At 41.9% G+C, this 22,979-nt stretch overlaps 1 protein-coding gene across 1 annotated transcript; it reads left to right on the forward strand.

Moving 5' to 3' along the window:
• Window positions 1–1,715: 1,715 nt before the first annotated feature.
• Window positions 1,716–14,776, forward strand: LOC132537513 (signal-regulatory protein beta-1-like). The gene is made up of 3 exons (XM_060187635.1): window positions 1,716–1,973; window positions 8,335–8,688; window positions 14,211–14,776. Exons 1-3 carry the CDS (start codon window positions 1,904–1,906, stop codon window positions 14,333–14,335), a joined length of 549 nt encoding a protein of 182 aa, XP_060043618.1. The 5' UTR covers window positions 1,716–1,903; the 3' UTR covers window positions 14,336–14,776.
• The last annotated feature ends 8,203 nt before the right edge of the window (window positions 14,777–22,979 follow it).

A 22,979-nucleotide genomic window follows, 5' to 3' on the forward strand; every position in this document is an offset into this window, starting at 1 on the left:
GTCTCTACCTTTCCCTAGTGGGGTACGGCTTTGGGAAGATGGGGTTCCAGGACACATTGGTGAGGTCATCTACCCAGGGAAGGTATGCCACATTTTCTATTCCCTTAACCCAAATATTATATTGAAATTCTAGGTAACTGGATAGGGCCTCCATTATAATGACTATGATATTGGTATTGATAGATAGATCTTATAATATTTTCTTTTTTATTAATTTATTTATAAAATGGAAACACTGACAAGACTGTAGGATAAGAGGGGTACAATTCCCACCACCAGAGCTCTGTATCCCATCCCCTCGCAGCCTGTCTCTTTCTTTTCCTAGTGGGGCAGGGCTCTGGAGAAATGGGGTTCCAGCACACATTGGTGAGGTCATTTGCCCAGGGAGGTCAGGTTGGCATATGAAACTTGGTGGCAGAGTAATGCAGCTGTCTGGTTGACATTCCACGTCTGACATCTCTGGACACAGTCCGAAGTGAAACAAGCCAAGGTGGTACTGGTTTCATTGACTAGGTTGAGATCAGCAGGTGCAGTATCAGTTGGTGTGAACTGAGAGAAGCATGCAGGAAAGTGAGCCCCACCCAGAGGTCCCAGGACTGGGAGAAATATGGGTTATATAGAGAATGGGGGAAGGTTCCTGCTATCTTAAGGTTTAAGAAGGCAATAGATAATTATTGTTACAACCAAATTACTTTGAAATTTGGTTTACTTTGGAAATCCCATTGTTAGGATTTGCTGTATCATACAAGACCTCACAATAATTTATGTCCTTTCATGATATACATATAGCTGCATCTTATGGAATCTTATAATATTTTCTTTTCTTGCTTAGTTTCCTCCTCTCACATGTATGTGTGTAGCCACCTCCATAATTAGGATACAGAACAAGTTCATGGCGACAAAGTTCTCCTCTGTGTCATCCCTAAAGAACAACACCCATCCTCACCATTCCAGTATCAATATATTCTCTACCCTATGGAAGGGGAATGATGTAATATGTGACATTTGGGGATTGACTTTGCTCACTCAACATAATGCCTTTTGGAATCTTGTCAGTTGTGTGCACATAAATAACTCACTCCTTTTTCTTCTGAGTAGTATTTCCTGTTATGGATGGAACACATTTTGATTAGTCATTCACTTATTATTGGATATTTTGGTTGTTTTATCTTTGTAATTTCAATGACAGTTGTTACAAGCATTGGTGCATGGAATTTTAAGAGGACGGAGTTTTTATACTCTGAGACAAAAATTTATGAATTTAAGTGCTAATTCATATAGCCCACTTGCACCTGAAAAAAAGTTGAGAACTGATTTTTTTGTGGGATGTAAATCTGATATCTGTACTGCATTGTGCATTGGGACAACTTTTTACCAGTTTCATCAATAGAGGATTGAAATAAAGACATTTCAGGAACAAACATGGTTTCATCCCAATGTTGATCAGCGCCCCTCCCACACTTTTTTCCCCTGCAGCTAATTAGCTCTTCATTGAGACTGATGTAGAAAGCAGCAGTGAGCCAGTCAGTCACATTTTAGAATCCTGAGTTTTGGAATTTGGGACACAGCCCACAATCACAGAGCCTTCTTGGTTCGAGGCTCCTGAATGGGGCAATACCAGAGACATAGGGTCTAGAAGAATGGAGATTCAGAGAGAAGAAGGCATTGTTTCTGTTGGGTCTAAGCCAGTCTCTTTCGTAACTTCCTTCTTTGCCTAACTTCTACTGTAAAGGCAGGAAATGACAGCCAGAATCGAGAAGCAAGTTACTATCTCAGCCACTCCACCCCTTCATATGCACTTCCTCTTATTTCACAGCAGCCAGGCTCCCATTCTCCTGCAGAGCAGACAGGCTGAGTTCCTCCAGCACATACATTGACACAGAAGGTTCCTCAGACTTCTAGGATGTCTGCCCCTACCTTCTGGACCCAAGAGCTTCCTTGCCTGCTACTGACTCTACTGCTAATAGCCACAGGTGAGCACTGCCTTTAACTCTGCTCCTAAACCTCCAGTTATCCTCAAATTTTAGCACTTTCAGGTAAGCAGAATGTACCACCCAGTGCCACCACAAAAAGAGGAAGAATGGGTCATTGTTTGAGATCATAAAAACTGGGGCTTGAGCTCTTCCTCTGTGGACCCATCACCACAGAGTTTACTAGAAGCACTGAAACAGATGATACTTCAAACCACAATGGGATAGCTTTATGCATATAAATCCTGAGAACACCCCACCCCAATGACACCCCTGTGTGATAACTACTTTAACAGCCCTGGTTTTCAGATTGGGAGAACTGAGATGAAGTAGGTACCCAGTGTCACCTATCAAAATTAGTGACACCGTGCTGATTTATATACATTTGGTTATGATCCAGAATTTGTCCTCCTTTTTTTAGATTTTTTAAAATTATTTATTTACTCCCTTTTGTTGCCCTTGTTGCTTTTCATTGTTGTGGTTATTGTTGTCATCGTTGTTGAATAGGAGAGAAATAGAGAGAGGAGGGGAAGACAGAGAGGGGGAGAGAAAGATAGACACCTGCAGACCTGCTTCACCGCTTGTGAAGCGACTCCCCTGCAGGTGGGGAGCCGGGGCTCCAACCGGGATCCTTACGCCGGTCCTTGCGCTTTGCCCAACGTGTGCTTAACCTGCTGCGTTACCACCTGACTCCCAGAATTTGTCCTCTTAGCCATGTTATACTACTCAACTTCTTCATAGAGGGTAACTTCAGAAAAGTTAGAAATACAGAGGGAAAAAAAAAAGAAATACAGAGAAACAAACAGAAGACTTAATCACCCAAAATGCCACTCAGAGATCTCCAGAGTTCAAATTCTGCTGTGTGTAGTCACAAACTCTTGTTAATAATGTGTTGGATGCTTCCTATGTCCCAACTTAATTACTAATTTTTTTTCTTTTTTGCACTGCCACCAGAGTTATCACTGGGGTTTGGTACCTGAACAATAAAATCACCAGTCCTGGCAGTCATGTTGTTTTTTTTTTTTTTATTTAATAGGACAAATAGAATTGGGGGGAGGCAATGAACATACACAGGGAGAAAACTAGAGAGATACCTGCAACAGTGCTTCACCACTTGTGAAACTCTCCCCAGTCGTAAGGGCCAGAGACTTGAAATTTCATTGAATTCTCAAAACAAACTACACAAGCATACTTTGCAACAGTTTCATTATATGTTTGTGAATGTGTCTGTCTGTATGTATATGAGTGTGAGGAAATGTAAATGAACAAAAGATTATTTTATTATTTATTTATTTATCTATTTATTATTAGCAGAGCACTGATCAGCTCTGGCTTATGGTAGTGCGGGGATTGAACCTGAGACCTTGGGGCCTCAGGCATGAGAGTCTCTTTGCATAGCCACTATGCTATCTACCATCACCCACAAGATTTTTCAAGACATTCTTCTCTTCACAGCATTTTCCAGTCTACATATAATGCACACTAAACAAGTGTTTGCTTTTTCTTGTGTACCATCACTGTCCCTCCTCTTCTATTTGTTTTTTAATAAATATTTGTTCATTTATTATGAGAGGGTATATATAGCAAGAGACTGGGGCCAGGCAGTGGTACCTGATTAAGTGCACACATATAGAGGGCACAAGGACCAAGGTTCAAGCCCCTGGTGCCCACCTGCAAGGAGAAAACTTCACAAGTGGTGAAGCAGTGCTACAGGTGTCTCTCTAATTCCCCCCTCTCAATGTTTATCTCTATCTAGTAATAACGAAATAAAAAAATATTTTTAAAAGAAGAAAAGAACGATGCTATATTATTGCTCAACTCTGGCATTATCACCTCTAGTGCTGGGGACTTAACCTGTGACCTCTGGACTCCCAGGCACGCAAACTGGTGCTCCAGTGGCCTAAGTTAGCTCCCCAGCCCTCTCTGTCTATTTCTAAAGGCACCTCTAGCCCTACCATAAACTCTTAAACAAACTTCTCTCTGGGTTAAATGAGTAGAATATCCTGCATTACTATCTTGGAGTCATTTTTCATTTTGGATATAGGTAAGGAGAAAAAAAGATGATGAAATATACAGAAAGTCCTGTCAATAAGCTCCAGATTATAATTATATCCATAATCACATATAACTATCTTTTTCCATATCCTTCCTGCCATTTGAAGCCTTTATGCCTCAGAAAATCTGAGTGAATTTCAATTTCCTAAACATTTACCATGTGCTAGACATTGTTGGAAATGTCTATGGCTGTCAGCTCCGATGATCATTATCTCCAGAGACCATACTCTTGGCATCCCTACCTTACAGATGAGAAAAGGGAAACACAGAGATGGTCACGGTCACTTAATGTAAATGATAACTTTCAATTTGAATTCAGACAGCCTGATTCTAAAGTTCCTAAGTTTAACCACTTCTCTTTACAAAAAAAAACCATGGCAAGGGTCAGCCAGATAGCTCACTTGAATAGTGGTGTGCTTCTTTGCCATGTGCACAACCAGGTATGAATCCAGCCCCTACCTCAGTGAAGAACGTTTTGGTGCTGTGATCCTTTTCACTTTCTTTCTCTGCTGTTATCAGAAGCAGACAAGCAAACAAAAATCCTTTGTCTCTATCTCCACCTCATGTGATCTCCTCAACTTCTATTCATAAGTGTGAGGATAGGGGGCTGGACAATAGCACAGAGAGTTAAGTGCACATGGAGCAAAGCACAAGGACCAGCATAAGGATCCCAGTTCGAGCCCCATCCCCAGTTCCCCACTTGCAGGGGGGTCACTTCACAGGCAGTGAAGCAGGTCTGCAGGTGTCTATCTTTCTCTCCCCCTCTCTGAATTCCCCTCCTCTCTCCACTTCTCTCTGTCCTATCCAACAACAACATCTATAACAACAATAACAACCACAAGAAGGGCAACAAAATGGGAAAAATGGCCTCCAAGAGCAGTGGATTTCTAATGCTGGCACCGAGCCCCATTGATAATCCTGGAGGCAAAAAAATAAATAATTAATTAAATAAATAGGTAAGTGCAAGGATGAGGGTACAGGGAAGAGGATTTGTGGTTTTCTTCTCCTGGGCTCTTTGGTTTCCTGCATGTATGCAGGTGGCTTTTGCTTTTGTTTTCATCTACATGAGAAATTAGCATCTGACTTAATTTCCATATGGAATTTACACTTAAAAATAGGCTTCAGGGTTTCTGGAAGGTATCGAACTCAACAATTTACCCATCACAAAAATATTTATTGGCTAGCTACTGTGCTTCGGGAGCTGTGATAGGAACTAGCTGGATATTGCTGAACAAAGAAAGTAAAAGTTGTTGGCCTCGTGGAGCTTAGATCCAAGTGGAGTAAGTGATGGTAACAACAGCACAATAAAAAATAATATAGCACATCAGAAAGTGTTAAGGAGCAAATTCAAGTACTGTTGGATGATAGAACTGAAATTTTCAATGGGAGAGGATGTATGTTCACAGGCACTCTGGGCGGCATCACTGAGAAGGGATTTCAGCAAAAGAAGAAGTGGATGTAATGGAGGGTTGGGGTGGGAAGGGTCTTCCTGACAGGGAACAGCATGAACAAAGACCCCAGAAAAGAATCTTTCTGTTCTACTCAAGGATTTGGGTTGTCTTTTTTTCTTTTTTTACTCTGAATGAAGTGATCACCACTGCAAGGCTTTGAAAAGAAAAATGACCTGGTTTGAGCTTTCAATTCCTAAATGATTTGATTGAGAACATACTATTACAAGACAGAGAAGAGATCCTTGTGTTCGTGCAAATAAGAAAAGGTTGGAAGGCAGGTGATGGTACTCCTGGTTAAGCATGCATAGTATGAAGTGCAAGGACCTGGGTTCAAACCTCTGATCCCCACCTGCAAGGAGGATGCTTCACAAGGTGTGAAGTAGATTTGTAGGTGTCTGTCCTTCTCTCTCCCTATCTCCCCTTTCCTTCTCAATTTCTCTGTCTCTATTAAATAAATAAATAAATAAATTCTTAATATTTATTTATTTATTTTCTCTTTTGTTGCTCTTGTTTTATTGTTGTAGTTATTATTGTTGTTATTGATGTTGTTGTTGTTGTTGTTGGATAGGACAGAGAGAAATGAAGAGAGGAGGGGAAGACAGAGAGGGGGAGAGAAAGATAGACACCTGCAGACCTGCTTCATCGCCTGGGAAGCAACTCCCTGCAGGTGGGGAGCCAGGGCTCGAACCAGGATCCTTACTCCGGTCCTTGCGCTTAGCACTGCGTGCGCTTAACCCAGCTGTACTACTGCTGGACTCCCAAAATATTTTTTTTTAATAATAAAAGGTGGCCTCATAGGACAGAGACTAGCAGAGATGAGGCATCAGGCAGTTGAGGGATGCATGTTTAAGTTAGGCAATAGAATTTCCTAGTGAGCACAACTGGAGTAGTAGAGAAAGCCTGCAGGGTTTGGGGACCTGAGCGTCTGGAACGATAGTTGCCTCTGCTGAAATACAGAGGATTGTGGAGAAAACTGTGTTCAGTTCTCTACAGAAGTTCACATCTATCCTATCCAAGAAACATGTCTTATTGGTGGCTGCACATACAAGTCCAGAGTCAGAACCAGAGATGTATTTGTGGAAATTATGGACACATTGATGGCAGTTTCACTCATTCCCTTATTATTGTTGCCCCTCTGACTGCTCGTATCACTTCCTTCACTGTTTCCTCCATCTCTCCTCTCAGGCTCAGTCAGATTTCTTCTCTCTTTATCTTAGCAGTTCAGCTTCCCTGCCATCCAATCTTATCCATATTTTTAAAAAGTGCAAAACTAGAAGCAACACAGGTGTCCAACAACAGATGAGTGGCTGAGAAAGTTGTGGTATATATACACAACAGAATACTACTCAGTTATTAAAAATGGTAAATTCACCTTCCTCACCTCATCTGGGTGGAGCTTGAAGGAAACATGTTAAGTGAGAGAAGCCAGAAAGAGAAGGATGAATATGGGATAATCTCACTCATCGACAGAAGCTAAGAAGTAAAAACAGAATGGAAAATACAAAGCAGAACTTGGACTGGGTTTGGCTGTATTGTACCAAAATAAAGGATGCTTGGAGTGTCAGGTCCTGGAGTATGATGGTAGAGGAGGACCTAGGTAGAGGGTCAGAATGTTGAGCAGAAAACTGAGAAATTTTATACATATATAACAACTACATAGTTGACTGTAAACAATTAATTCCCCCAATACAAAAAAAAATCTAGAAAAAAAAGAAAACACATAGACCACTGTATGCACTGAGCACTCCATGGGACCTGCCCTGAAGGGACGAGCACCTTAGGTGCCATGCTGCTTACAAATTGCACTGAGTGGGTGGGTTTTACCAGCTCCTGCTCTGCAAACAAAGATGAACCATGAATTATTTTCCTGACAAGTAGCTAAGAAATAGAAATCACACAGGGTCATTTACATTCAAACAGCAGGCTGTTGCTCTGATTTATAGTTCTGTCACCAGAGCCCACACCTGATTTTTAGGATACTTCAAACCAGGAGGAAAAAGTGTTTTTGTATTTATTTCTCTATGTCTCCAGAAACTAGCTAGTCCTGGGGAAATAAAATCAAATGTGCAGACCCTCACCTAAACTTAAAGATCAAGGTCCCTTCAACTCATAGTGCATTGTCCAATTATAATCAACCACCCAGCATTCTCTTCAAAACACAAGTCTCAAGTCTGCTGTTTCCTTGTTCACTGCCTTTATTCTTCTCCCTCCCCATCCAAGTACTGGTTTCTCATATACCACCTCTGAAACCACATGTGTTCTTTTTTCCTTGAGCCACAGAGTCCAAGTCAAAGGCTGTACAGCAAGGTATCACTTCATATTACTACATATCTGTTATTGTGGCAAAAGATCCATAATAAAAAGTTAACACTTTGATCATTTTAAGGAAACAGTTAAGTGGAAATTATGTTTATTCACAAAGTTGTAAAACCATCACCATACACATTCCAGAGCATTTTCAACATCCTTAGCAGAAACTCTGTGTCCATTAAACACAATACCCCTACTTCTCCCTCCCACCTCCAACGCTATTTTGAGAAGGTGCAATACTCTGGGAGACAGAAAGTTGATAACCAGAAATGTGAGATTGTGAAACAGTGAAGCATGGTGCTTCCAGAAAAGCATCAAAATTCACTCTCTGTCACATCACTTTAGCTCTTTGTGCCTCTGTGTCCTCATCTGTAACAGTCTCTCCTTCAGGTTCATTGTGAGGGTCAGAGGTGCTGATCCACATAGTGTGCTGAGCTCAAGGCCCCTGAGGGTAGGCACTGGGTCAATGATAGTGTTGTTGAGAAGACCCTGAGAAAAGCCCCAGGCTGGTGCAGGAGGAGTGAATAACTGCCTGTGTTTCTCTCCAGGAGTGCTGGGTGAGGAGCTGCACGTGATCCAGTCTGAGACATTAGTGTCAGTCTCAGCTGGAATGACAGCCACTCTGCCCTGCACTGTGACCTCCCTGCTCCCTGTAGGGCCTGTCAAGTGGTTCAGGGGCAAAGGGCCAGGCAGGAAGGAAATCTACATTTTCAAAGAGGGCCATTCCTCCCGAGTAACATCTGTTATACACAACACAAAGAGAGAAAACATGGACTTTTCCATTCGCATCAGTAACATCACCCCAGCAGATGCCGGCGTCTACTACTGTGTGAAGTTCCAGAAAGGGAGCCCTGATGATGTGGAGATTAAGTCTGGACTAGGCACCCATCTCATTGTGCGTGGTGAGTACCATGTGATCCTCTTTCATTCCCTGCTGTGAGACTCACTAAGAACCATCCTTCCATCTTGGAACAACTAAGAATCAAGTAAAGATGTGAGTTTTTGTTCATTATCTGACTCAGTCCTTCTACAGATCAGGGAGGCTGCAGAGTCTGTGCTATTTGCTCAAGGCCCCTGACAGGTAAATGGTAGGAAAATTCAGAACCCAAATCTACCTGGGTCCAATTTGCTCATTCTTTGGGCTCCAGGGGTAAAGTAGCTAAAGATTGGGTAAGTGCCTGGTCACCCCTTCCTTCAACAAAGGGTCCGCTCAATGTGGACAGCCTTCTCTTCACTCAGCACCTGCTCTGCATTGGGCTATGCTCTGGGTGTATGGAAGCAATAATGACCAAAACAGGCAAAGTTTACATTCTCTTTCTTCCAACGACAAAAAATTCATCTGGGACATGGAGAGGAGAGTGTGTTACCCTTTAGGTTGTTGTCAAAAACTTCATAGTGATGTTTGCTCTGACACTCCTGGTCAGAGGAGATGCTAACAACTGGCCATTTATTAAGATTTGTGGCAAAACATTCCCATGATTCAGGGACAAATTCACACAGTGCAATGTTTTCTAGCAGAATATGATGCTTTAGAATGCCTCCCCATAAGATATTCTACATTTGGATGACCCAGGAATTTTTCCATTCAGACAACAAAAATGCTCATTTAGGGTGTTCCACCAGGCACCCTGCAACCTGATTCCTGCAATGTCACCACACACAGGACCTTTAAACCCTGGCAGCTCAGTGTCCCCCATGTACAAATGGGAAGCCTAGACTATAAAATAACCAAATTCTTGCCCACAGGCAAATGGCAAGTAGGTGAGTGCTATCCAGATCTCATCCAGGCCAAGTTCCTTCCTACCCTGACATTAGACTCTCTTTCCAAGCAGGGACTGGTGCGTAGTAGGTGCTGAATAAAAGCTCATTATAGCAAAGCATTGCACGGGGAGCCAGATTTCTCCACTCTACCCGCTGCCCAAAGGTATACAATGCCCCCTGCACTGAGTCTGAGTTCCACTGGAGACTGAGAACCTCACCCAATCTCTACTCACATCACCCCAAATCAAGCATTCCCTGTCAACAAGTACAGCTGCCCATTGTTCCACAGCTGCCTAACACTTCATTATATGCCACTTGTTTTATGTATTTTATAGTATTATCTTGATGGATGTAAGTTTTTCCCAAACCAGGACTATTAAAACTGCATTATAGCACATCATCTTATCCATACATCACTCTGCTCAGATGGGAGCATTCAAGAGAAGTTCAGATTACAAAATTTTTGTAGATTTTTGTTAAAGATATTTGAGTAACTGAGTCTATAGAGAGGCCTTATCCTTTGTAATAATTTCAGAGTATTCTGCTGATTCTACAGGCCTCTTAGCAGAAATCTGCCAAGAAAATTACTATTAGAGAAGTGATATCGCATGTAGTCTGGCCACAGGACCAAAGTATGCAGAAGTTGAGGCTCCAACCCTTTGTTGTTGTCCACTGAGAAAACAATGCCTTGACCTGAATTTGCAAGTAGCTCTCTAGGTCAGGACAGTCTGGCTGGTATATAAACCTAATTTTCTGACTCTCCTGCAACTGAAGTGAATTCATTTCCTTATTAGCCTCTCAAAAGGTCTGGTTCTAAGAGAACAGGTTCCTTGATAGTCTTTGCCCCTCAACCTAGTAAAGCATGAAATAGAAAAGGATGCAACTTTTATGGATATTTGCAGGTCTATTAAGTAAGTGCATAACATCCAGCAAATGTAGCCCTTATTCCTAAGCCTCCCCGAATTCTCCACAGTAGGTAGTACAAGTTCATTTTTATAAACAATAAATTGGGATCCAGAGAGATTCTATAATTTAGAATGCACAAGAATTAGGAGAAAACTCCTTCAGATTTCTCATTGATAAAATAGTAAGTCATGGACTCCATTTAAGAAAGTGGAAAAGCTCTAAATCACCTAACACAGCTAGAAATCTCCCAAATTGAGGGGTTACTTTAAGATGGAGTGACCCAGTTCCCTTTCCCCATGCTCAGTTTCCTCACCTGTAGAAAGGACACAGTCACACAAACCTTCACAGGAAAGTATGATGATGCAGCAAATGCAGTGAGACAACAGACCTTCTTTGGCGCTAGTGTCATTCCAAAGTCCTGTGGTCTCAGACACATCTCAGTGTCAGTGGATTCCTCAGTTTTTCTATATGTGAAGCAATGATAATCAAGGTTCAGAGATCTGTGTGTCTGGAGGTTTTATCTAAAAAGCACTAGATATGCCATAGTCAGTGTTACTCCTTCAGAGTAGCATAGCATGACTCAGAAAACAAGATACTAAGCCCAAGTGGACCGAGTGTCAAAACAGCTTCTCAAAGAGCACAGCTAGAGCTGAGAGTGGTTACCTGTCCTCTCTGAGCTGAGCAGAGGCAATCCAGGCATATATATGCAAATATATATATATGCAAATATATATATGCAAATATATATATTTTTTGCTTCCAGGGTTATTGCTGGGGCTCAGTACCTGCACTACGAATCCATTGCTCGCGAAGGACGTTTTTCCCAGTTTCGTTGCCTTTGTTGTTGTTATTGTTATTGGATAGGACAGAGAGGAAATCGAGAGAGGAAGGGAAGACAGAGAAGGGGAGAGAAAGATAGGCACTTGCAGACCTGCTTCACCGCTTGTGAAGCAACTCCTGCCCCTGCAGGTGGGGAGCTGGGGGCTCAAACCAGGATCTTTATGCCAGTCCTTGTGCTTTTCACCATTATGCACTTAACCTACTGTGCCCAGGACCTGAATTTCACTGCTAAGAAAAACCTCCCCATCTTTAAACTCCTGTGTCTAAACAGGTGCTAGAATCCCTACACACACTCACCATAGCCTCTGAGCTCTCCCTGCCTCAACAAATGTTAATGAAATCTGTCTCCCTCCTTTCAATATGCTCCTAGAGCTCTAGAGATCTAATCTGAATAGAAACAAACATTGTTTTATATAAAACACATGTTGTTTGTATTCCAAAAGCCAATTGGAAATCTTTCCTGAGGGGATTATTTTTTACAATAAGACAGCATATCTTGGGGCTGTAACTTAAATTTAGGTTTTTTTCATAGTAGTGCTAGGGAGCAGGATGTAGGACTTCCCTTGGCATTTCTGTGATACTGTTTTTCTACCTCCCATAGTTTCTACCTAAAGAAGTTTCCACATATAATAAGCAGACCTTATGATAACCTCATAGGTGTTATTTACTAAGCACCTACTATAAACCAGATTTTACACTCATCTGACCAGAGTTGGGTTTTAGTCTACTTTGTACAAAAGCAATCAGTGAGGCTCAGAGCTATGGAACAGAGATGGTAAATTAGTGCAATGTACAATGAGGGGGACACCACCCAATACTTGCTAAACAGCAACTGACCATAGCACCTTAGCCCTCCAGGGTTATCCAGACTACTGGGGTTTCTAAGTGTTGACTTTTTCAGGGGACATCTCCTTTCCCTGTTCTCAAAAATGTTCAATGAGTTTTAGGAAGCAAAGGAAGTATTTACAAAGTCAAATATTTGAGATTAAACTTTCAGAGATCATTTCTCTAGTATGTTATAAAGCTGAGTATATGTAACATTTGCTGTCTCCTGTCTGTTACAGAAATTGTGAGTAATTAGAAACAATTTGGAGGCATCCAATGGGACCCTTACAGGGATATCCACCCTTACTTTTGAATCTCTGATTTGTTTATATTTTGAGGGCAGAGAAGGTCCTTCTGTCTGCATAGTTAACCTGAGTCTGTCTATTCTAATTTAAAAACGATTAAGAAATTAACCACCTTAGTCTTTCTCAAAGCTCACTCACGTTTGTTTTTAATGAAAAATTGACCTAAATACACACAGGTCCAGAAATATTCTTTCATCTCTCCCCCTTCAAATTCAGGAACTGGTACTTGAGGTTCTGCTGGAATAATTGTGGAAAGGATGAAAACTTACACAGTACATTTGTAAAAGCCTGTGGGGAAAGCAGTGGATATAAATAAAGTCTGTGTGTTTGCTTACTTTTGTAATGTATTTTGTTGTTTGCTTGTTTGTTTTATTCATAGCAAAATATTTCTGCTGCTTGATGTCTCCTCCCTGCAGCCTTAGGAAAGACAAATGCTTGGTCTTACATTTCACTGAGGAGAAAGTAGGAAGTGCCATGGCCACACCCCACTGTTCTGCTGGCAATCTGATTCCATGGAGTCCCACTGTCCTACTACTTGCCCTGAACCTACTTCTATAAATGCTTCTTCTGAATGTGATAAAGTTTCCCAACAGTCCTTTCCAATCTCTAGTCTCCTTTATGATCTGGTCACTCTTGGTTTCATGACAGCTGCCAGGTGAACAGGTACCATCTGCCAATCACTGTGCTAGGTGGTTTCAGTGACTTTACCAATAGCAACTCTATTAAGCAAAAACTATAAGCAAGAGACTCTGTGCTTGGTGTTCTTTTATTTTGCAACATGTGTGTTCCCACTGAGTGGCAGGGGCTGTGCTTACTAATTTCACTACTATACTAATAGATGTTATCAGTTCTGGAGCACCTACTGTGTGCCTAGCATTATCACTCATGTGCAAAGACCCCCATTTCTGTGCTTCTGCTGCATGCTTAGCCCAGTCCTGGCTGACTCCCTTGCTCTGGGTAGGACCTAAGGAATGTAGTTCCTCCCTATGATCTATCTGTCCCATACAGTCAGAGCTTCTGTCCTGTACTATTCCAATTCCACCCACCTTGGAGGCTTCCCAATACCCCCATGTCAGGTACCAGCAGAGGATAATGGTGCCCACCAAGTCACTAAACCAGGTGCCAAATTCTCATGACTGGGTGCACATGCTCTCCACTACTTTCTTATGGAAGAACCTAGGCAGCCTGAGAAAAAGGTGATTGAGAATAAGGTACTTTAAAAAAAATGTATATATTTATTTATTATTGGATAGAGACAGAGACAAACTGAGAGGATAAGGGGAGATAGAGAGAGGGAAAGAGACAGAAACATCTGCAGCCGTTTGTGAAGTTTTCCCCCTGCACGTAGGGACCAGGAGCTTGAACCCAGGAACTTGCACACTGTAATGTGTGCGCTTAACCAGGTGTGCCACTGCCTGGCCCCAAGAAAAAGGTTTCTTTGTCTTGATTTCTGTCGTAATCCTGAACCTAGAGCAAGATACAGATTCAAAAGCTTAGCACAAGGAAACAAACATACAACAACAACAACAAAACAGAAGCAAGTAAACTGTTTTTAAGACTTATGAGAAGTATGGTGGTTACCTTTGGGAGGTGGAGAGTGGGGATACAGAACTTTGGTGGTGGGTGTGGTGTGGCACTGCACACTCTAATCTTACAATCTTGTAACATACCAGTCATAGCAAAAATAATAGATTTTAAAAGTTCAGTGCACTGATGGGTGCAGAAAACCACAAAGTATAGGCTCCTATCTGAGCCTTCTAATGGTTTCTCCTGTCCTTAATTTCCAGAACTAGAGATGTCTATTCCATTCTTCATTGCTGCCCTCCTAGGCCTCCTCCTTGGTCCAAAGGTGCTGTTAGTGGTTGGTGTCTCTATCATCTACAACTACAGGAAGGATGGGCCCTGGCTGTAAGTGTGGGGGAGAGAGGGAGTCAAAGATCTGTGTCAGAAGGGCAAGATTGTGACCTCAACAGGAATTTGGAACTATTAGCATACGAATGACAGCAGCCTGAGGCAGGACACAAGGGAATGTATAAAAAGCATGGACTTGGAGCAGGTTGCTCTCTTTGGCTGTTGCTTCTTCTCCTGGTCAGAAGCATCTTGGCAGAGGCGCTCCAGGTATCCACCATGGCTAGTTCTCCTGGGAACTAAACACCTGTGACTGCTAGCTGGTAAACTTTTAGACCCCTCTACAGCCGTGAGCCACCACTACCTCAGCGGATAATTGTTTATCTTATGGGACTAAACTTTTGATAACTATTCTCAGACTTTATGGACCTAGCATACTCTTAACCCTTGATGATAACTGCTTATTTTGTCTTTTACCTGTTTCACCCTAATAAACCTTGTATTATTTAAACCTGTTCCCAGCTCCCCACTGTGAATCATTTTATGCGCCACAGCAGCAGCCCTCAAAACTCCTTTTTGAGTTAAAATTACAACCACTCATGAAGGATCCTCCCTGCAGGTGGGGAGTGGGGACTCAAACCCAGATCCGTTCCCATGGTAATATGTGCACTTAACTGAGTATGCCACCACCCAGCCCCCCAAGGGCCATTTCTTGAATGACAGATATTTAAATGTGATTTTATTTCCCCAAAGCTCCTTCCTTCTTCTTCTACCACCTGTAACTTCCATCTCTGTTGCCTCCTCCCTTCCCTGAGAGGCCCAGCTAAGATGAGGAGTGACAGAAGATTCCACAGATTCTGCTCCAGATAACTCCACTCCCCCAAAGACCTACCTCTGACATGCCTCTGCTGCTCCATCTCATAGTCCTAAGGCCCCGGGTGCCAAGCAGGAACCATGAGCAGTGCTGAGGACTAACTGAGGACACTCCCAATCAATATGAAAACTGGCTCATTCAAGATACACATATAGGATGTGTCTAGCCCATCGCCTTAGGGCTGGTCATGATCTAAACAGCCATGCTCTGCTCTCATGAATCATCCTGTCTTCTAGGTTAAGCTTACCCATTCCCCAGCCTTGCTGAGGCTTTTACTGCAATTCAAAACACTGAGAAGCAAAGTGTTTTATTTCTTTGTAAAAATGTACCAAGAATAGTTTGGATTATATTTGTTTACTTGCTGCATAGTTTAAGGTATAAAGCAGGCATCTTGGTGGGCAGGGGGAGGGCAAGAAGGAAGGTAACATATGGTTATACAAAAGACTCCTATGCCTGAGCATCAGAGGTCCAAGGTTCAATCCTTGCACCACCTTGAGCCAGAGCTGAGCGGTGCTCTGACAAAAACAAATAAATAAGTAAATAAAATAAAGCAAGCATCTTTTCTAAACCTTGGTAAATTCTGATACTCCTTTTTAAGTGGATCAGTGTCCAGCATTGTTTTCAGCACTTGCAGTGTTGCAGAATCTTTACAACAGTTTGACAGATTTGCTGATGTCACTTCCTCTAGGACAGGTGCACCCTTCTCTTCACCACCTTTTTCCTCATTTTGTGGTGAGTGGCCTTCACTAAGTGTCTCTGGCTGCAGTATCAGTGTCAGTTAGCAACTTCACTCTCTGCTAGTACTTCTAAAATTCCATTTACACTCAATTTGAATCTCACCTCCAGGTTGTCACTTTTCATTTCTACACTGCATTCTTATCTTCGATCCTAATCCCCGTTGGCAGATATTTGTTTTTATAAAATGTCACTGGAGTCCCTCTTGGAGACAAAAGCACTATAGGCTTTGCTGCCTGTGTGTAAACCAAATGAAAGAGTCCCAGTGATCCATCTTTGAAAGGAGCAATGTGGCTGGGTTACTGATTACGATGAACATCTGTTACTTATCCAGTGACGTGTGAACTGAGAAAGAGCGGACTGCAAAGCTTGAGCTTTATACAATTGCTCGACGTAAATTTACTGAGCTAACTCAAGTTTGAACCGTGTGTCAGGTGAATGACACTATTTAATGACTGAAATGGATGCATGTCAACATTCTGCACAGTGAGAGCTGCCTACACATGCTTTCCTCTGCCCCGAACAGAATGGCAGTTCTCATGGAGAAGGGGCTGTCTCCTCCAGGGACAAAACAGTGACTGCCATCTTCTTTCTTTCTTTCTTTCTTTCTTTCTTTCTTTCTTTCTTTCTTTCTTTCTTTCTTTTTAATTTTTTAAAATTTATTTATTTATTTATTCCCTTTTGTTGCCCTTGTTGTTTTATTGTTGTAGTTATTATTGTTGTTGTCGTTGTTGGATAGGACAGAGAGAAATGGAGAGAGGAGGGGAAGACAGAGAGGAGGAGAGAAAGATAGACACCTGCAGACCTGCTTCACCACCTGTGAAGCGACTCCCCTGCAGGTGGGGAGCCGGGGTTCGAACCGGAATCCTTATGCCGGTCCTTGTGCTTTGCGCCACCTGCACTTAACCCGCTGCGCTACAGCCCAACTCCCTTTCTTTCTTTCTTTCTTTCTTTCTTTCTTTCTTTCTTTCTTTCTTTCTTTCTTCTTTTGTCTTAGCAAATGAAGAATACTTCAAGCCCCCACACCTATGGACATCTAATCTTTGACAAAGGTGCCCAGACTATTAAGTGGGGGAAGCAGAGTCTCTTCAACAAATGGTGTTGGAAAATATGTGTTGAAACATGCAGAAGAATGAACCTGAACCACTATATTTCACCAAATTCAAAAGTAAATTCCAAGTGGATCAAGGACTTGGATGTTAGACTATAAACTATCAGATACTTAGAGGAAAATACTGGCAGAACTCTTTTCCACATAAATTTTAAAGACATCTTCAATGAAACAAATCCAATTACAAAGAAGACTAAGACAAGCATAAACATAAACCTACGGGACTACATGAAATTAAAAAGCTTCTGCACAGCAAAAGAAACCACTGCCCAAACAAAGAGACCCCTCACAGAATGGGAGAAGATCTTTACATGCCATATATCAAACAAGAGTTTAATAACCAAAATATAATAAATAGCTTGCCAAACTCAACAACAAGAAAACAAATAACCCCATCCAAAAATGAGGAGAGAACATGGACAGAATATTCACCACAGAAGAGACCCAAAAGGCCAAGAAAGACATGAAAAAATGCTCCAAGTCTTTGTTAGAGAAATGCAAATAAAAACAACAATGAGATACCACTTCACTCCTATGAGAATGTCATACATCAGAAAAGGCAACAGCAGCAAATGCTGGAGAGGGTGTGGGGTCAAAGGAACCCTCCTTCACTGCTGGTGGGAATGTCAATTGGTCCAACCTCTGTGGAGGACAGTTTGGAGAACTCTCAGAAGGCTAGAAATGGACCTACCCCATGATCTTGCAATTCCTCTCCTGGGGATATATCCTAAGGAACCCAACACACCCATCCAAAAAGATCTGTGTACACATATGTTCTTGGCAGCACAATTTGTAATAGCCAAAACCTGGAAGCAACCCAGGTGTCCAAGAACAGATAAGTGGCTGAGCAAGTTGTGGTATATATACACAATGGAATACTACTCAGCTATTGAAAATGGTGACTTCATTTTCTGCCCATCTTGGATGGAGCTTGAAAAACTCATGTTAACTGAAATAAGTCAGAAACAGAAGGATGAATATGGGATGATCTCACTCTCAGGCAGAAGTTGAAAAACAAGATCAGAAGAGAAATCACAAGTAGAACCTGAACTGGAGTTGGGGTGTATTGCACCAAAGTAAAAGACTCTGGGGTCGGGGGGGGGGGGGGAATACAGATCCAAAAAGGATGACAGAGGACCTAGAGGGATTGTATTGTTATATGGAAAACTGGGAAATGTTATGCATGTACAAACTATTGTATTTACTGTCGAATGTAAAACATTAATTCCCCAATAAAGAAATTTTTAAAAAATGAAGAAGACTTCATTAAGAAAACTATTTTCTCTTAGGTAAAATACTTCATAATAATCACCTGGTTCTTGTATTCTAAAGTTCTTCTGTTAAAATCTCCTTTTGTGTTTGAAGTCCCACATTTATGTAGATATTTCACCCAGGAAGCCTAGGGCTGGGGAAGGGCTCACCCAGTAGAGCACATATTTTACCAGGGTTTGAATCTTCAGCATCACATAGGAGCAGCAAGCAAAGGGCTACACACAATGAACAGTGGTGCAGTGATGCTTTGGTGTCTCTCCCCTCTCCCCCCCCCCGTTTCTCTTCTCTATACCTCTCTATCTGGAAAAAATGGGGAAAAAATAGTTAATCAGGAATGGTGGGATCATACAGATACAAAGACCCAGCAAAGTCTTGGCAGGAAAAAGGGAGGTGGGGGGATAGAGAGAGAGAAGCCTAACTCCTCACTCCTATGCATAGTGACTTCCTTCCACAATGGAAAGGAGAAAAAGTAATTTTACAGCAGAGAAACCTAACAAATATAATTCATCCAGGCAATCAGGAGTTCATCAGCAGTGATAACTCAGCACCAACAGTCATAAATCATGTCTACAGCCTGTTTCTTGGTAAGTAGGAAAGAAGGTAAATAAACAAATAAGAAAAACAATCATACAACATCTTCCCCTCAGCTAGGTCACTGCCTCCTGCACCCCACCCCTTAGGGGAATAACTCACTAGTATATGGAGAAGAAGGAGACGTCTTAGCTAATATACTCCTTTCACAGTACTGAGGTTTCCTTCTCTTCCTTTGTATTTTGTCAAAGCTCAGACCCAAGCACTCAGAGATCCCACAGGAACCTGTTTCTCAAACCCCAGTGATATTCATCCTAACCCTTTTCAGTTAGCAAGTCCCACCCTGGGCTAAGTTGGGTCAGAGAGCTTTTGGTTCGATGAAGTTTTCTTGAGGGCTTTGAGGGACATAATACATGTCCCAATTCCAGGAATCTCTTGGTGGGAAACGTTGCAAAGTGTGTAGCAGATGGTGCAAAGTACCTTGCTACAGGAGATGACCCTCAGCTTTCTGGGCTTACCTCAGCAGAAGAATGCTACCTCACCCAAGATCATACCTGCGTGGTAACATATCACATCCAGTGACCTATAGATACATAATAGAAAGGCCCAGCCTTCTCAGCCCAGCTTGGGAAAACCCTGAAAGGACATTATAGCACCAGAATGCCATGAGATAATGGTCAACTGTGGTCCTCATCAGGATATTAATGATGCTTAACTCTTTCTATCCAGTCCTCCTCCCTTCTCTCTTCCACAGGAGGACCCCACAAGTATTTCCTGAAAAATAGTCTTTGGCTGATAATTTTCATAGTTGCTTTCCCTAACAACTAAGGCAGTGCTGGGTACCAGGAAAGGGTGGGTAAGCAGTCTGTTGACCACTAGGAATCAATTCAGCTATGGGAGGATGAATTGTTAGTCTCCTCTATCAGAGAAATGAGAATCCACAAGAGTATTTACACTAGAGGGAGTCATCAGATAGATCTTATGAAAGGTCGCTCTGGTTGGAGTGGAAGAAACTACAGGGGCAAAAGGAGACAAAGGTAGCCTAGTTAGAAGGCAATTCCATGGGGGCCAGGTGGTAGCACAGTGGGTTAAGCACACATGGCGCAAAGTGCAAGGACCAGCATAAGGATCTGGGTTCAAGGCCCCCAGATCCCCACCTACAGGAAGGACGCGTCACAAGTGGTAAAGCAGGTCTACAGGTGTCTGTCTTTTCCTCTTTCTGTCTTTCCCATTTCTCTCGATTTATCTCTGTCCTATCCAACAATGACAACAATAACAACAATAATAATTAACAACAACGATAAACAAAGGCAACAAAAGGAAAAAACAGCCTCCAGGAGCAGTGGATTCATAATGCAGGCACCACCTCAGCAATAACCCTGGAGGCAAAAAAATACTTAAAGCTGGCAGGGGTGGGGGGGTGTTTAGATCACATAATGGCTATGCAAAGAAACTCTCATGCCTGAAGTTCCAAAGTCCCAGGTTCAATCCCCCCACCACCATAAGCCAGAGCTAAGTAGTGTTCTGGCTAAAAATAATAATAATTAATTAATTTTTTTTTAAACCCACACCTATGAACATTTAATCTTTGATAAAAGAGCCGAAAATATTAAATGGAGGAAGGAGGCTCTCTTTAATAAATGGCGCAGGGAAAACTGGGTTGAAACATGCAGAATGAAACTGAACCACTTTATCTCACCAGAAACAAAAGTCAACTCCAAATGGATCAAAGACTTGGATGTGAGACCAGAAATTATCAAATACTTAGAGGAAAACATTGGTGGAACACTTTCCCACCTAAACCTCAAGGACATCTCTGATGACACAAATCCAGTTGCAAGGAAAACTAAAACAAACCAGTGGAACTACATCAAACTGAAAAGCTTCTGCACAGCAAAAGAAACCATCACACAAACAAATAGACCCCTCACAGAATGGGAAAAGATCTTCATATGGCATACATTAGACAAGAGACTAATAACCAAAATATACAAAGAGCTTAGCAAACTTAGCAACAAAAAAGCAAATGACTCCATCCAAAAATGGGAAGAGGATAGGAATGGAATGTTCAGTACAGAAGAGATCCAAAATGCTAACAAACACATGAAAAATTGCTCCAGGTCACTAATTGTCAGAGAAATGCAAATAAAGACAACATTGAGATACCACCTCACCCCTGTGAGGATGGCATACATCAAAAAGGACAGCAGCAACAAATGCTGGAAAGGCTGTGGGGACAAAGGAACCCTCCTACACTGCTAGTGGGAAATGTAAATTGGTCCAACCTCTGTAGAGAACAGTCTGGAGAACCCTCATAAAGCTAGAAATACACTTCCCATATGACCCAGGAATTTCTCTCTTGGGGATATATCCTAAGGACTCCATAATACCCAACCAAAAAGATATGTGCACACCTATGTTCATAGCAGCACAATTCATAGTGGCCAAGACCTGGAAGTAAGCCAGGTGCCCAACAGATGAATGGCTGAGAAAGCTGTGGTATATTTACATAATGGAATACTACGCAGCTATTAAGCACAATGAACCCACCTTCCCTGACCCATTTTGGATGGAGCTAGAAGGGATTATGTTAAATGAGCTAAGTCAGAAGACAAAGACCAGTATGGGATGATCCCACTCATAAACAGAAGCTAAGAAACGAGAACAGAAAGGGAAACTCAAAGCAGGATCTGACTGAGTTTAGAGTAGGACACCAAAATAAAAAATCTGAGTGGAGGGTGAGGGTAGATTTTCAACTTGTAGTCATATAAATAACTATTTCATATAAATAACTATTTAATTAATATGAGAGGGGAAAAATTGATTGAATGTCTCAAACTTTTTAATGCACAGACCATAGGCTGAGTCTTTGAAATGTTGACTCTCCTAAAAGCTTAGACCAGGAGAACAGAAGCAACTGGTGGCGTTACTTTATAAAACACAGATATACACAATTAACATCAAAGGACAAATTATGGTGAATTCATGCATGATACAGAAAATCCTAACAAAGGGATTATCAAAGTCAACCCAATTGCCAAATAATTTTATTATAGCAATAACTATCTATTGCCTTCTTAAACCCTAAGACAGCAGGAACCTCCCACTTCCTCTATAAAGACCAAATTTCCCCCAGTCCTGAAAACTGTAGAGTAGGGCTCACTTTCCTGCATGCTTCTCTCAATTCATACCAACTGATACTGCATCTGCTGATCCCAACCTATTCAATGCAATGAGTACCACCTCAGCATGCTTCACTTCGGACTGTGTCCAGAGATGTCAGGGGTGTAATGTCAACCCTTCAGCATCATTACTCAGCCACCAGGTTCCAGATGCTACCATGATGCCAACCTGACTTCCCTGGGAAGATGACCAATGTGTCCTGGAGCCCCACATCCCCAGAGCTCTGCTCTACTAGGGAGAGGGGGGGGGGGCTGGGAGTATGGATTGACCTGTGAACACCCATGTTCAGCAGGGAAGCAATTACAGAAGCCAGACCTTCCACCTTCTGTACCCCACAATGACCCTGGGTCCATACTCCCAGAGGGTTAAAGAATAGGAAAGCTAACAGGGGCAGGGGTGGGATACGGAGTTCTGATGGTGGGAATTGCACCCCTCTTATCCTATGATCTTGTCAGTGTTTCCATTTTATAAATAAAAAAAGGGCAATTCTATTTAGGCAAGAAAATATTGTGGGGCTAGGAGACAATATAGTGGTTATGCAAAAAGTCTTCCATGCTAAGGCTCTGATGTCCCAGGTTCAATCATAAACCAGAGCTGAGCAGCTGCTTAAAGATAATAACAAACTGTTTAAAGATAATAAGAAAATAAAATTGTAAGACTTGAGAGAAAAAGAGGGGGTGGGATATGGATGGTGGAATAGATCAGAAGATACTTAGGAGATAGAACTGATAAGGATCTAGTAGAGGATAGATATGAGTGGACAAGTATAGGTCTAGATCATGAGCTTCTTCTTGGTTTGACTAAATTGATACATGATTAATTGATACACCCTGGACAGAGTGATCTGAGAAAAAAAAAGAATGTCTAATTATATACCATGAACTGCTCTGAATAATCAATGTATATAAAATATTTCAAAGCAAAAGGATATACAGGTCTGGATGATGGAGTCAAAATTTTTCAGCTGTTAAGTAGAATCAAAATATGCACATATATATGGTT

Source organism: Erinaceus europaeus, chromosome 1, assembly GCF_950295315.1.
Source record: "Erinaceus europaeus chromosome 1, mEriEur2.1, whole genome shotgun sequence".
In the NCBI taxonomy this organism is placed as follows: domain Eukaryota; kingdom Metazoa; phylum Chordata; class Mammalia; order Eulipotyphla; family Erinaceidae; genus Erinaceus; species Erinaceus europaeus.